Source organism: Dipteris shenzhenensis, chromosome 18 (assembly GCF_047967505.1).
Source record: "Dipteris shenzhenensis isolate YYH24624 ecotype China chromosome 18, Dip_SZ_1.0, whole genome shotgun sequence".
Taxonomy (NCBI): domain Eukaryota; kingdom Viridiplantae; phylum Streptophyta; class Polypodiopsida; order Gleicheniales; family Dipteridaceae; genus Dipteris; species Dipteris shenzhenensis.
The window spans coordinates 12,172,983-12,188,856 of NC_141613.1; the positions used below are offsets into that span (position 1 = coordinate 12,172,983).

The 15,874-nt window shown below is 43.1% G+C and overlaps 1 protein-coding gene across 2 annotated transcripts in view; it reads right to left on the reverse strand.

Moving 5' to 3' along the window:
• Positions 1–15,874, reverse strand: part of LOC147890806 (putative histone-arginine methyltransferase CARM1) — a 125,683-nt gene that overhangs the window by 66,526 nt on the left and 43,283 nt on the right. For both annotated transcript variants that reach the window (XM_087389439.1, XM_087389438.1), the window contains exons 6-8: positions 12,112–12,210; positions 4,568–4,637; positions 3,992–4,088 (exon numbers count right to left, since the gene is read on the reverse strand). In XM_087389439.1, the coding sequence (XP_087245565.1) occupies positions 3,992–4,088; positions 4,568–4,637; positions 12,112–12,210 (266 nt within the window). The remainder of the gene's footprint in view (positions 1–3,991; positions 4,089–4,567; positions 4,638–12,111; positions 12,211–15,874) is intronic.

The following is a 15,874-nucleotide window of genomic DNA, read 5'->3' on the forward strand; positions in this document are numbered from 1 at the left end:
TTCCTTCTGTTATTGCTCTTGCATCTCACAGGCATTGGGAGGTCCATCTGTCACCAAGCTGTAAATATCCTAAGTCAAAGTATTGAGTTGACCAGTTATTTGATCATAATTAAAGAGTTTTCCATTTGTGTTAGTTATGGTCAAAAAGTTCCTTTAATGGCAAAGATACTTGACTCTGGTCAAGTAAGCCTGATTTCGGTCGGGGAGACTTGGTTTATTACCAAGAGGGTTAACTGCGGTTAACCAGAGAACCACAGAGCTGACTACAATCAGAGAGTGTTGACTTCGATCAACGAGACTTAGCATGCGCCAAGAGGGTTAACTACAGTTAACCGAGTTGTGCCAACTTCGATTGGAGAGACTTAGACATAATTAAGGCGCCTCGACCATTGGTCAAAGCCCCCTTAATTATGATCAAGAGTGTTGACTCCGGTCAAGCAGAGAATATTATATATATTTGTTATGTTCGCACATGTGTTCAGTGGGGACGCCCAGAGTGACTAGAATTAGTCTAGAGATTATTTGCATGCAAAAGCGCTAACCATTAATGGGTACCATGGTTGTGCGCTTTAGTTATTTATTGCAGGTATCAAGTGGGGATGAAGTGAAGCGCTATGGAGCCTGACAAGCATCTAGGAGGATGTTCGCATGACCAAGTGCTTCGAGGACTCCAGAAGTTGCCCTTTAGTGGCATGTAACTAGTTTCTAGTTAGGAAAGTTGACAAGTGGCATGTTGCCAAGAAAAAGAGCCTGAGAGCTCATGTATTATAACATGTTTTTGGGTTTTTGTAGCTCAGCCTCCACGCTGAACTCTCTGTACTCAAATTTTCATTGAAATAAAAAACCTTCGAGGGGGTCCAGCCCAACATGTTGTCATGGGCCCTAGTTGCTTGCACACACACACACACACACACACACAGAATTGTCATTTGTACAGCAAGCGGATTTCACCATCAGTTGTGCGTTAAGACTGCTTTCCTTCATGAGGATTTATTGGAAGAGGTCTATGCCACTCAGCCTCCAGAATTTGAAATTGCAAGTTCTGAAACTAAGGTATGCCAGCTGAAAAAGGCCTTCTATGGCTTAAAGCAAACACCGCAGGCATGGTATGCCAAGATACCATGCAGAACAATGCCTTGGGTTGTTTGTTTTGGCTATGCCTTTGTTTGTTTTGGCTATGCCTTGGGTTTCAGAATAGCCCTACAAAGGCCACTCTTTATGTCGGGGAGAGTGAATAAGAATTTTTAATTTTGATTCTTTATGTGGATGATGACATGCTTATTATTGGGCAGACACGCATAAAATTGCAGATTTCAAGGCAGATTTGTGGAAATCATTTGCAATGTCGGATATGGGTAGATCGCACTCTATTTAGGCATCTAGTTTGCTGCTTCCAATTCGAGGATTGTAAGTCAGTTTCTACTCCATTGGAACCTGGCTTATGTTTCTCCTATGAAGATGGGAGTGCCCATTTGATGGTTGTGGGATGCCTTATTTACTTATGTCATACCTGGCTTGATTCTCAGTTTGTCGTTTCCCACTTAAGCAGGTACATGCACAGGCCTAGCACACAGCATTGGCAGGCAGTGAAGCAAGCCTTCAGTTACTTGAAGGCCACCCAGCATTTGAGACTGCTCTATAGTGATCAGTCCACTGGCTTTGCATCCATTCACGGACGATAATTGGGCAGGTTGTTAAGACACGAGGGTGTCTCACAATGGCAATTGTTTCATGCTTGGCTCTTCATGCATCCCTTGGTTCAGCAAGAAGCAGCCTACAATTGCTGCTTTGTGAAGTTGAGTACAAGGCAGCCTTCATGGCCATTGTAGGGTGTGTTTGGCTTCGTAAGTTACTTGCAAATCTTGATGTAGGTCAAACCTCCTCTACCATGATCTACACTGATAGCCAGAGTGCTTTGTCCGTTGCACGTAATCAGTCTTTCATGCACATACCAAGCACATTGAGATGCACTATCATTATGTTCGAGAACGCCTATCAGTTGGAGATATAGAATTATCCTACATTCCCACGAAGCATAACTTAACAGTTTATTACATGTTATTGATCTCCATGTAGGAGTGCTGAAATTAATGTCCAAGTGACATAATTTATAAATCTGGGACAGCATATAGCACACGTTCCAACTTAGCAAGTAGCCCCTACAGTTGCACCTTCTACAAGTCATCAACCTTCAGTACAAAGTTGAACTGCTTCCTAATCCACTTGTGAAAATTGAAATAGCCTCGCCTTCTCCTATGATACTTTTATGCCCAGTAGTTATTCTCAAAAGAAAGCATGAGCATCATGTAAAAGGTTGTGTCTACTTAAAATTAATGAAACATATTCTACCCTGCTAGAGAAGACATGCAATAACTTCAAGATGAAATCCATAAAGGTCTTCCCACTAAGAATGAGCATCTGCCCCACCCTCAACGAAAAAGTAGACCTTATAGCTAGCAAAGGATTGTCGTAGAATTCCTATACGTAGACATGTTTAATGCATTGGGCGATTTATCCTGCACCCCCAATCCTAATACTAGACTCCAGCACCCCTTCACTTGAAAGGAATCACTCATACACGTCATATTGAAAATCCAGTATCAACCTGTTGCCAATGAGTCAGATTCGCCGCAGCTTAAATTTCCTTGGAGCTCAAGCAGCATAGCTCAAGCAGCATGGGTTCAGAAGCAACACCGCTTAAGGCCAACAACAAACATAGCATCCAGGATTCTTAGGATCAAGAAATGTCACTTATTTATTGTGTTTTCTTCATGAGGATGGCACTACCAAGCCATCCTCTTACGAAAAAAATGCACAAGCATCTACCCTTTTTCAGAGTGAGGTGAGGGATAGTGGCATCTTGTTTACATTGTCTTGATTTACCATGAGATGGCATTACAAGCCAACCTTGCTGTCATCACAGGGCAACTAGTACTTTTGCCACTTCCTGTAGGGTAAAAATGCACAACCATCTACCCTTTTTCAGGGTGTGGGATAGTGGCATCTTGTTTACATTGTCTTGGTTCAGCATCAGCATCTACCCTTTTTCAGGTTATGGGACAGTGGCATCTTGTTTGCATTGTCTTGGTTCAGAATGAGGTGGCATTACAGGTCAAGCATCTACCCTTTTTCAGGGTGTGGGATAGTGGCATCTTGTTTACATTGTTTGGTTCAACATGCGGTGGCATTACAGACCAACCTTGCTATCATCACAGGGCAACTAGTACTTTTGTCACTTCCTCGAGACCCTTAATAAGTGAGCATCATATGACATTACATTCTTCCAGGATTTAACATTTAAAAAATTTACATTCTCTGATTTGATTTCAGCGCGTTACATGAGAAAAAATTCAATAATTTCACAACATAATCCCCAGGCCTGTTGTTTCAGCATAAAGTCATGATCATAGTTAACAATACATGGATTATCAGCATATACTTCAATATATCAGCATTATACATAGTTACGTGGCACTTATTTCCCTTTTCCATCCTGAAAAAGCATTAGACATGACAAAGCATCCACCTTGGTTGTACAATGTTAGTGTTGGATATGGGGAGCAATAGAGTGGAGGTGGAATGCAAGGGAGCAAACAACAAGCTGAGGAAACGAGAGTACTTGCAAATGGATAATGAAGAAAGTACAACAGGTGGCCTATGTAGTCCCCAAAGATGGCTCATCCAAAACAAGGTGGATGCTTCGTCATGGAGCCTTAAACTGACAGCTAACAGAATGGCTCCGAAACAGGGATTATCCATGACAGCTAACAGAAAAGCAGTGTAGGATGACTTTCACACACAACATCCTATCGAGTCTCCATCGATGTCCCGAATACAAATTCTTACGAGTCACATGATGGAACTGAAAGCATGTGCATAGGTGGAAATTTATGAGGAGCACAGCACACCAGAAATAGCATGACAATAGTAGAAAACACAACAAGGCTCTCGATTTAATCTGAAAAGATGCAGCCAACAATACGAATCTCACCTTCCAACAGCAGGAAAAAGCTTTCCATTTGGTCTTAGAAAGCGATCCCTTGAAATGATATATGACTCCAGCATGCGTTCATTCACAAGCAAGGTTCCTGTTCGCAACATACCCAAAGACAAGCAGCAACATGTACTTGTCACTCATCTTCAAAAAGAGTTGCAAATATGTAAAATTCAAGAAAATAAACTAGGAAGGGTAGAGGCTAGCAAGAATAGTCTCAGCCTGTCAAAAAGAATATATAGGATATCTAAACAAAAACAAAATCGAGACCTGAGAAAGATACTTTGATCTCATCGACCATTTAAAGAACCAACGGAAACTGTCCTCCGAAATCTATTTATGCTCGAGGCTGTACTGAATCAAGACTTTCATTTCTCAAAACCAGAAATAATTCTGCAATCGCTCATACTTACAATAATATGCATGCACAAATTTGAGCAATTCGAATTCGAAGTTCTCTAGGAAGACAGCTATGAAAATACTCTTCTCTTTTGGGAATGGAACTACTCATATATTATTTACCACAAATAACAAAATCAGAAACAAAAATGGGTAAAGCCATGCACAACTGACCCATGGGCTCAGAAATTAGGATGTCTGCTTTCTCTGGAAGCTCAACCTCTTCAACTTTTCCTTGGATCACCTGAAGAATAACCACACTTAGTAGTGTAATCTGCGATCTTAATAATGATATATGAGAGCACTGTTCTTTCCTGGCTAGATTTATTAAGGAAGAAACATACAAAATGGAATATGGAAATCGGGGTCTTACAGTTTCTCAATGTGTCATGAACTAGATCAATGGATATCCCTTTCTAGGGGATTGTCTTGTAGTTTCATTTATCTTTCCTTGCTAGGTCAAATATATGTGTGTGCGGTCGGGGGATCAAGGTCAACCCGAGGCGAAGTCTCTAGAGTTGGTTGACCAAGGCCCAAAACAAGAACCACACTCTCAAGGATTGATTAAGAGGGCCAACCCAAGAGCCACCATGGTTAGGTGTTCGGTCTCTCCAAGCGCTAGAGCATAGGATCATTAGACAACGTAACCTAGTGCACCCAAATTGGTTGAGGGTTTTGGGATGTCTGCATGTACATTCTAGGGAAAGAGTCTCACCAAGAAACTTACTCTAACCATTGTGAGCACTGAAAATGCTCTTTGTGCACATGTAGTGGGAATGCTAGCTGCTGTGCTTATCAGGTGATGGGAAATATCAAAACATGATCCATTTTTCTACATCTCCATCATTAGGTCCTCACTTGTGAATTGGTAACGTTATTTTGTGCTAACTCGAATACATAATGTGCAATGCTTACTCTACTAAGTAGAGTGCTTGAATGTGTAATGTGCAATGCGTACTTTAGTAAGTCAAAAGAATGATCCCAAAAAAGTTGTATTAGTCCATATCGATTGGTTCTAACTTATTTGTGATGATATCGAAGAAGCAGATGATCAAAGCATCTCACTTCTATTTTTAGATAATCTTGAGGGAAGATAGATTCGATGAACACACTAGTGCCAGGGACATCTAATTATGTTGGCTATAATTTCCAACTTGCTATTGATAGCCTTGTGGCAAAGATGGGCTTTTTAAGAGAAGCCTCTCAATCTCACTATTTATAGTTAAGTGAGTAATGACGAAACATTTACAAGTTCTATAAGCGCCACCAATTGCATACTTAAAGATGATGAGCCTTACAAAAATTCGGTAATCTTATGGGACCTCTTTTTTTTAGAAAAGAGTGATATATTCCATTCAAAACAAATCATACAACAGGTGGGAGAGAAAGTACTCTATCCCTAGCCTCAACAATGTGGCAAAAAAGCCATGGAGGTGGTCTAAAATGCCACGACATCCCAAAAGGGGTCAAATAAAAAAATAATGAGCAGTCCCATGTCCTCATGAAGGATATAAGTCTCCCACGAGCTGCCAAAGAGGTGCCTGTACACCGCTCCCACTAACTCCTGAGAGTGAAGATAATCTCCGCCCAAATGGAAGCGAGAGTGTCAGCCTCCGTGCTATTTGCTCCCATTTGCTATTTTTAGTAAATGGAGTAATGATGATCAAAAGGTCCTAAAACATTGAAAGATGGTCAACATACAAAGGACAACCTTACATACTAATGAGGCCACTGAAAAAGAAAGAAAGAAATCGAATCATGATGGGGACAAGGAGATTAAGAAAAAGAGAAAGAACCAGATAAATTGGCAGCTTTTTAGGCAGCACGTGGACTATAAACAACGACAGCTTTGCATGCAGTGCACAGGTGATATGTTGCATACAAGAACCAGGCGACTACAACACCGACTTGGATGATGACCAGCAGCTTGGAAAGCGGAGCTATAGCGGGCAGGATTCTAGCTCTGATATTGATGTTGGGAAAGGAGTAGAAAGGGAGTAGAGAGAGTTAAGAAGTGAGAGAATCAAAGTAGGAGAGGGAGATGGTCATAGGAGATGGAAGGGACGTACAAAAGAAGATTTGTATTGCCGCAGACTAAGGTACAATGGCACAGAGCTGCTTTATGCACTCCCTAGGAGCTACCCTCCTTAAGCTGATGTACTAATTGGTTTTCATGTTGCCCCATAGACTTCTTGGTCTTCTGTGGACGTTAATAGACTTTCTTTCTTTCTTTCTCCACTCCCCGTCGCGCAACATTTCCCACCCCGCAGAGTTCTTACTCCAGCTACCATGATATACGCTTTGATCGCGATCACTCACCTACCTACTCTAGCCATATGTATATACTTCTCGCCTACATTGACTTCATACCCCTATTAGAGGATCGTGCTGCCCTAGTCACCCGCTCACTACACAAGGCTGCTCTTCACGCTTTCCCCCACACCACCCGCCCAACACCCCCTGGGACCGTACCCTGTAATAGCTAGTACGATGATGAGTGTAAGGCTTTACCCCATCAACTCAGATTCGAAACCAGAAACACTCTTTCGAGCGAACTAGAGACGCTACGCGAGTACCGTCGACTGGTACGCAAAAGGAAACTAGACTTTGTTCGCTGCAACGAGGAGGAGCCACTGAACATTCCATTTGGTAGCAACTCTAACGACTTTTGGCGGAGATTTCTAGAGAGAGAGTCCCCCTCACCACTCACTCACACCCAGGTGTGGTTTGATTATGCACGCACACTCTATGATATCCCCAATCAGCCAACCCCTAACCTCTCACATATGCCACGCTCCACATCCTATGCCCTCTTCACTAGGGGGGGGAGGGGGGGGTAAAGGATGCCGCAATGAAACTTCATGATGGCCGAGCGAAGGATCATGAGGGACTATGCACTGAGTTCATTGCATATGGGATTAACCTCCTAGCCCCAATCTTAGCAAAGCTTTTTAATGAAGCTATTTGTTTGGGTTTCCACGCACCTGGACCATTAACACTATCTCACCCATTCACAAGGCAGGGGGCAGGGGATCCCATGAGTCCGGAGAACTACAGGATCATTATGATTGGACATGTCATGTCCAAGATTTATGCATCAGTACTTGATTCCGAGGTCTGCATATTTGCGGAGGGTCAATGACTTAGAGCAGCAGGACAGGCCGGATTTCAACATGATCATGGGACCATGAACCACATTCTCACGCTCACATGTATCATCGAGGAGGCGAGGGCACAAAAGCAGAGGGTTTGCTGTTGCTTTGTGGATTTCCGCAAGGCATTTGACACGGTTCCGAGAGCCCGCCTCATACGGCACCTACAGGATTTGGGTTACGACCAGGAGATCATTAAGGCTGTCATGGCACTTTATGAGAGAGTTTCAGGCAAAGTCCGGGTGGGATCTGGGAGGACAGACAAGATCGTGAGCACTACCGAGGTCAAACAAGGGTGTCCATTATAATTTATCACCTACCTTGTTTGGCCTATACATTGACGAGCTTGAGACAGTGATGCAAAAACACGGGGGGTAGTTGCTCTCTTGCAAGCACGTTGATCCGGATATTGCTTTACGCAGATGACGTGGCTCTCTTGTCTTCCTCAACACAGGGGCTCCAAAGACACCTTAACGCACTACAGTCCTTTTGTGAGTCTCATGATTTGAAGGTCAACCTGGGTAAAACCAAGGTTATAATCTTCAATACATCTCGAGCCATCATGCGCCAGAAGCAGTTCACATTTGACAAGTCCCCTGTTGAGGTAGTTTCATCATCATACACTTATCTTGGGGTCGTCTTTTCCGGACCCATCTTCACTATGAGACCCGCGATGCAAGCACGCTTCAACAAAGGATATGCTTCATTGGCTAGACTAGAGAGGCAGTACTTCCGCTCTCACTTTCAGGATCCACGAACCAAACAGTTGCTTTTTGACTCCTTGGTCCGTCCAACGAGGATGTATGGCAGTCCATGTTGGGGGCCAGACTTGTCGAATACAGAGTAGACCAAGGTGGAGCGGCTACAGGTTCTCATGTTATCACGGATGATCCGTGGTAAGCCATCCATTCCTCACCAACTCATTCCAACGGAGTTTGGGTCACCCCCATTACAACTAGATGCTGCATTTCACGTCATCACGTATCTTTACCCAGTCAAGGAGTATGGGGATTACACCTCAAGGCGCAGCAACCTACTTTGGCTAGCACTGTCCTCTTCTGCGGCACTTGCAGCAAGAGGAGACCAGAAGTGCTGGTATGCATGGAAAGAGAGATATATATGCACTTTGTGTGACATGCAGGAGGTTGAGACAGAAGAGCACTTCATCTTCAAGTGTCCTGTCTACTATGAGATCCGCGGGCGTTTCTACTGCCTCTTCAGAGACAACTATGGGGTTCTGGCTTGATTCATCTCATACCCAGACCAGCGATGTTTGGCAGGTTTCGTTCATGAGACACTCAAACTCTGCGAGAGGATACTTAGAGCACGGAGACAGAAGCAGACTTCTTCCTTGGTTGATCCCTCTCAAAGTTCTATCACGGAGTTTTTCTAGCCAGATCACATGGACACCCACGCGATGAGGCCTCGACATGACCGTGACCTGGAGTATGTGACCCGACAACTCAGACAGAGGGTTGACACACAGATCACACTTGGGGACATCCCCTCTATGTTTAGAGCCGGGTCTCGCCAGACGGGGGTCACAGTAGCCCTGGTTAGATGCAGAGCTATGACCAAGAGACATGCCAGGGCTGCACCTTTGAGTGGCCGACAGCACTCTATCGCCGATTTTATGCCCCCATTGCCACATCCACCGTGATGTCTTGATGGTGATGATGATGATGATGATGATGATAGTCGACTACCAACATGACATGACTATGTTGTATTTAGGATTTAGTACTGACATTCTGCATATTTTGCATTTGCATTGGTGTCGATGCTCGTTTAGTAGCTCCATCACCACAGCTCGTTTGTACCAGGCTTTTCACAGTCTCATAGACCCATCAGTCTTCCGAAGACTTTAATAAACTATCTTTCTTTCTTTCTTTCTTTCTTTCTTTCTGAGTTCTTGGACTTGATATCACATCTCCCTTATTTATAGGGAGAGAGGTTGCAAGATCTTTTCATAGATAAATCTATATTCTACAAAATATCTTTACAAGAGCTAGAAGATTCTAGATAGAAAGTATCTACATATTACATTAAAAATATCTTTGTTAAGTTCTAGAAACTTTCTGGAAGCTTCTAAAATATTCCGGGAAGTTCTATAATTTTCTAGAACATTCTAGAAACACAAAATGGATTTATAAATATTTAGATATTTGTTCACATGGAACACCAAAATAGTTATATCTAGCTTTCCCCCCTTTGGAAGAACTTTCTAGAACATTGTAGAAATCCAAAACTGACTTATTAATATTTAGTCACATGGAACACCAAAATAGTTATATCTAACTTTCCCCCCTTTGGAACAACTTTCTAGAACATTGTAGAAATAAAAAAATGACTTATAGATATTTACATGGAACACCAAAATAGTTATAGCTAACAATTACAAGAGGCCCATCGTGCATCCCTCACTATATGTGAGATGGAAGATAGTGTCGACCAGCCCCTCCCATGGAAGATTCATCCCCCATAGCGGAAGCACTTGTGATGGAGTAGGAGTCGAACGATAGCTACCCAGGCTAGTCCATGAGTGCACTTGTGTTAGCCTCATCATGACACATCTTGTTCCAACTTATGCTTCTCTCTAGCCACAATAAGATCAAGAGCCTCTTATGAAATGGGTGACTGCACACACCGAAGCTATTCAAGATAACGGGATCGACTCCCCCATCAGCAAGAAAGGCATGAGCACACATCTTAGCCCCTCTCCCTCCATCCCATAGAAGATGAGCTCTCAAGCATGTGGCTCCAGCCGTTAAAAGAGTGCCGCGGCCCACAATACCTGCACACACTTGCAGAAACTAGATTAGGCGTGCCTAAGCATCTCTTGGCTACACACCTTCAACAGTGAGGGCACTAGTACTTAAATTTGGGAAAAACTGAAAGCCGAGAGTCGAGACTCATGAACTTAAAAGCCCAAAAGAGAGGGATGGAGAGGAATGTATTATGAAGGGGGGGAGACTTAGAGGCTGCTGAAGGAGGCTGCTACAGGATGAAACATTTCATAGGGAGGGGAAAGCAAGAGTGGAAAAGGCTGAAGAGCTGAGATTGGACAGCAAAGAAGCCTAGAAGGCAAGGGAGGCCTCAAGAGGGCACAAGGAAGGCGAAGAGCAATACAAGGGGGAGCAAAGAGCAAGGGAGAGCAAAAAGCAAGCACGAAAGACAAACGGAGAGGGTGGCGTCCAACAGTAGATTCGACACTTTTGCCAGTTTTTTTGGTCAACTGTTTTTTTGTATTGAAGTATGTGTGTTTCAGCCGTTTCATTAAAACATAGCTTTCCTGAAACATTTTAACATTCCACAGGGATTGAAAACGGGTTTCTATGTGTGAACTTTTCCTGCACAAATATTCTAAGCATCCTAATACTGCTCCTCCCTATCAAATGGAGTGTTTTCCTCAGCATCATTCCATGCATGGAATAGCATAGCATCACCGAGCTCAACTCGTTCAACTCTAAAATTCTAACTCATACTGCCAAAACTGGGCTCAAAAGTAACCTTCTTATGATGCCAGGGTTGTCGTGCATAAACACCACATCATGTAGTGTCACATAGGTCAAATGGCAAAGAGGGGCCACTTTTGGCTCCAGTCTCTGGCGTTTTCCAGCATCGTGGGCATCATCTATCTCCTCAAGAGTCAAATCAAGAATCTCAAGGACATCCACGAGCTTCTCCTCATCATCTGACAATTCCACAATCATGCTTCCCGTTGTTTTCATTTCCATACACCCTTATGTTAGGGAGTATAATTATTTCCACATTTGAAGCATAAATTGAACCTTTTCATGCTGACCTTGAATGCATCTTAATTTCTGATTTTTCTGCTAGTGCATTGCATGATGACAGCAGGTCAAATGATGTGGCATTCCTGTTCCAAATTGATGTTGTCCTTCCCAAAATGCTTCCGTTCAGCATCTGACCTTCCCAAAACGTTCCCATTCCGAGGTAAGTAAGATTTCTTGCCCTTAGAACGAGCACAAAGTTATTGTTGCCTGCATTGGTTGGTTTCATAAACTCTTAGCTTCTTTTTAGGAGCTCTTTTCATTGTACAACAGGCTCAATCATAGTTAATGCTTATGCTATTTTGCAATATCCTAGCTCTCATGAATCTGGAGGGATATCTTTGCCCACTAGAACATTGTACAAATATTAGTTTTCTCAGAGCTATTTTTGTTTTATAACGAGTATACTTTTCGACAATGCCTGTGATTCTTATACTAACAATGAGGATCATTTTTGAAGGACAAAATAGCGATAAATACGGACATTATATAACTAAAACCCCTTTTTGTAAAGTACCATGTCATTGATGACCCAAAGGAATAGAGAATGAACATACATCCACATTATTAACTAAGATCTTGTAGCTTTTCATAGAAAGCAAAGGCAATCTTCCACCTGATAGGGCCTCTACATATCATCCACAACATAATAGGAAAACTAGGTTTTTCAAATCTGCAATACATCAAACACATAATTTCAATCTAGGATCTCAGGTACATGCTAAACAAACCTTCAACTACAGCAGAGCAAGGCAACGCTTGGGACACTCACAGTTATAACAGAGCTCAGAGCAGGATTTCCTGCAATCAGTTTGCGAGCATGTTCTGCCATCCCTGACGCTTCCACTGCATATACATGTTTAGCACCAGCCTGATAACTCGGACACCCCCCCGTTCCCCCCCCCCCCCCAAAAAAGACAGACAGACAAAAAAGGTTGAAATTTCGTTAGTGTGTAGCTACTTCAAGTAAAACCTCAAAATGTACGCACTTGAATGCGCGAAAAGCTCCAAACGTACTATCAATATAAGTGCAAATGCAATCAAAACACCAAGCTGCTAAAGATTTAAAGGACGCACAGGAGTTCCCAAAAAGAGTCTGAATGGCTTACAGGACTTGAATGCCCTATAATTCACTGCAGTTAGATGGAATACCGACATTGCTGGGTTAGAGGTTGAGTGAGAAAAAGAGCATAGACTTTAGAATGCAATGTTATCGATGACATGATCAAGCTCGTTAGAATGTCCCTGTTATGACCTTGAAGCATCTGACCTGAAGGAGGCTGCCCTTAGAAAAAAATTTGCAAGCAATCTTTGCGGTAAGTAGATGGGATGCAAGGATCTGTTAGAATTATTATTATAATTCAGCAGTGACCAATGTAATGTAATAAGTAGGTTAGGGGCACTTTTCCCTCATTTAGAGGTTTTCCCCCCTAACCACAGTTAGTTCACTAACTACGGTTGGTGAAGGATAAGGTTTTGTCACTTAGACAAAACCCATCCCACTTCTTGTATTAGTCACTTCTTCTAAGGGTTCTGCTCTTTTGCTTTCTAGCCCGCAAGCTTCCTTCTCCTAACTTCCTGCCTAGCTCCCTGCTCAACAGCCCCTTACAGCCGTACAGCCCACGTTTCAATTCACGAAGCTCACGCTCCTTCTGTCCGTATTGTACCTGCGCAAGCCCATACATCTGCGCCACTATTCTGTACAACGCCCATACTGCTAGTACTGCAAGCAGCGCGTCCGTACGTAGGTAAAGTGCTGCAGGTACTTAGCCTGTACGTTGTCCGTACCATCGATTCGCGCGCCATCCTTGTGCAGCCGTACCATTGTCAGTCGACTATACGGAACCTGTACAGTAGCTCGTTGTCCGTACGCTGCTCCTGCGCTGCTATCCATACAAGTCACACAGATTGTTCCATACAGCCGTACATTCACAGATAGTCTGTACATCCGCCGTACCTACGACGTACTACTTGTTCCGTACAAATCTGCGCCGATTGTCTATACAGGAAGGAGGACCATATGTTCGTACACAGGAATCCGTACATCTGTACATTATGTCCATACAGGCATTGTTTGCAAATAGCCATTGTTTGGCTTAGATCTTGCAGAGAATTTGGGGCATTCTGTATTTGTGGGCAGACATTGCATTTGGGTTGCAGGTTGTCCAAAATTTGGGGCTTTTGCAATTACACTGCAATTTTGCAGTGAAATTTGGGGCTTTTGCAGGCACAGTGCAATTTGTGCAACATTTGGGGCTTTCAAACCATTTTCCCTATGCAATCTCCCACAAGAAATTGGGACTTTTGCATTTAAGTTGCAATTTTGCAGGTAAAAGAGCATTTTGGAAGTTTGCAAACAGTTTTGGACTCAGTACAAGTCAAACTGCTGACTTTTGCCACCTTTTGCAGATTCTATTTGCAGATTTTTGGGCATTGAGCAAAGCATTGTGGTGCATTTTGAGCCTTTGACAGGCTGTGACAATATTTGTCACTGAGGGCAGATTTTCTTTGGCAGATTTTATTTGTGCATCTTACATCCCAGGAAGGGATTTTACTTGTTCAGTTAGCTGTATTTCTAAGTTTATCTGGCAAAAATGACACAGAATAACTGAAATCAGGTGTTCGGGATTCTCACACAAGAGGATAAGTTGGATGGCACCAACTACTCCTTGTGGAGTTTCATGGTTTGCAATATCTTAGTTGGCAGAAATCTTTGGGATTATGTCAATGGAGATGAAGAAAGACCAAATACAACGCCTATACCTGTCACTCTACAGCTGGAGGCAGGGGTAGAGGTACAAATACAGCATTGTGCTTGGAGCAGCCGCTCCAAGAGCTCCCACAGCAGAGCAGAAAAGATGGGACTCTAGAGATGCACAAGCTCTTTCAGTAATTTCTCTTTCTGTCAAGAGGTTCATTATACCTCATATTCGGTCATGCAAGACATCTATGGCAGCTTGGGTAATACTTGAGAGTATGTTTGCAGCAAGGAACGATGCCAGGGTTTCCTTTCTGAAGCGAGAACTTTCCCATACACATATGGAGGAGGGAGATTCAAGAGATACACGCAGCCAAAACAGTCCTGCATTGGTTGCTTCAGACTCTCAGGGAGAGTAGGCTTGAAGCTCCATTGCCTGGCAGAACTCGTAGTGCAGTAAGGCACATGGAGGGAGCTCATTCAGTTGAATCAGCTTATGCAGGTACTCTTCTTGATGAGGAGCAGCCTGAGACATTTGAAGAAGCAACAGATAATGTCCATTGGATGAATGCTATTCACGATGAGTTGCAGTCCATTCATAAAAGTAAGACTTGGGATGTTGTGGATTTGCCACCAGGTAAAAATGCCATAGGTACAAGGTGGGTCAAAAGAAAGCCAGGTGGGTCCATTGATCGGTACAAGGCAAGGCTGGTTGCAAAAGGATATGCTCAGAAAAAAAGCATAGATTATGAGGAGACTTTTGCTCCTACATCCAAGATGACCACCATCAGGTCAGTTATAGCCATGGCTGAAAATTTTGAATGGAATGATCATTAGTTGGACATTAAAACAGCTTTCCTTAATGGAGACTTGTTGGAAGAGGTTTATGTCAAACAACCTCCGGGCTTTGAAATTTCAAGAAATGCACTTCAGGTATGCGAGTTGAATAAATCTTTGTATGGGCTGAAACAAGCCCCACGTGCATGGTATGCCAAAATTGATGCCTTTCTGACCAGCAAGGGGCTGCACAATAGTCCAACTGAGAGCACCCTCTACATCAAGAAGGATGGGGGGGATATTCTAGTCATCATTCTTTATGTAGATGACATGCTGCTCACCGGATCAAATAAGGAAGTAATTGCAGATTTCAAGGCCCAATTGAAAGCTACATTTGATATGTCAGACTTGGGCTTGTTACATTTCTTTGTGGGGATCCAGTTTATTCAACAGAAACGTGGCATTGTTATGTCTCAGTCCAAGTATGTTCAAAAGCTCTTGGACAGATTCAACATGCATGATTGCAAGCCTATGTCCACTCCCATGGAGCCAGGGCTGAAGCTTACAATGCATGATGCGGGTGAATCAATTGATGTCACACTCTATAGTCAGGCTGTTGGATGCCTCGTTTATCTCTGCAATACATGACCTGATATTCAGTTTTTAGTTTCTCAGGTGAGCAGGTATATGCACAGCCCAAAGATTATGCATTGGCAGGCTGTAAAACGCATCTTCCGTTACTTGCAAGGTACAAAGTCTTTTGGCTTGATGTTTCCCAGGGGGGGTGACTTGCAGATGCATGCTTACAGTGACTCAGATTGGGCTGGAGACTATGATACTAGGCAGTCCACCAGTGGGAATTGTTTCTTTCTAGGACATGCTTGCATTTCTTGGTTGAGCAAGAAACAGTCTACAGTGGCTACCTCCTCATGTGAAGCTGAGTACAGGGCAACTTTCACAGTGACAATTGAATGTGTTTGGCTGCGTCATTTGTTTGCTGATCTTCATCTTTCATTGAAGGGTCCTTCTCCGATTCTCACTGATAGTCAGAGTGCTATAG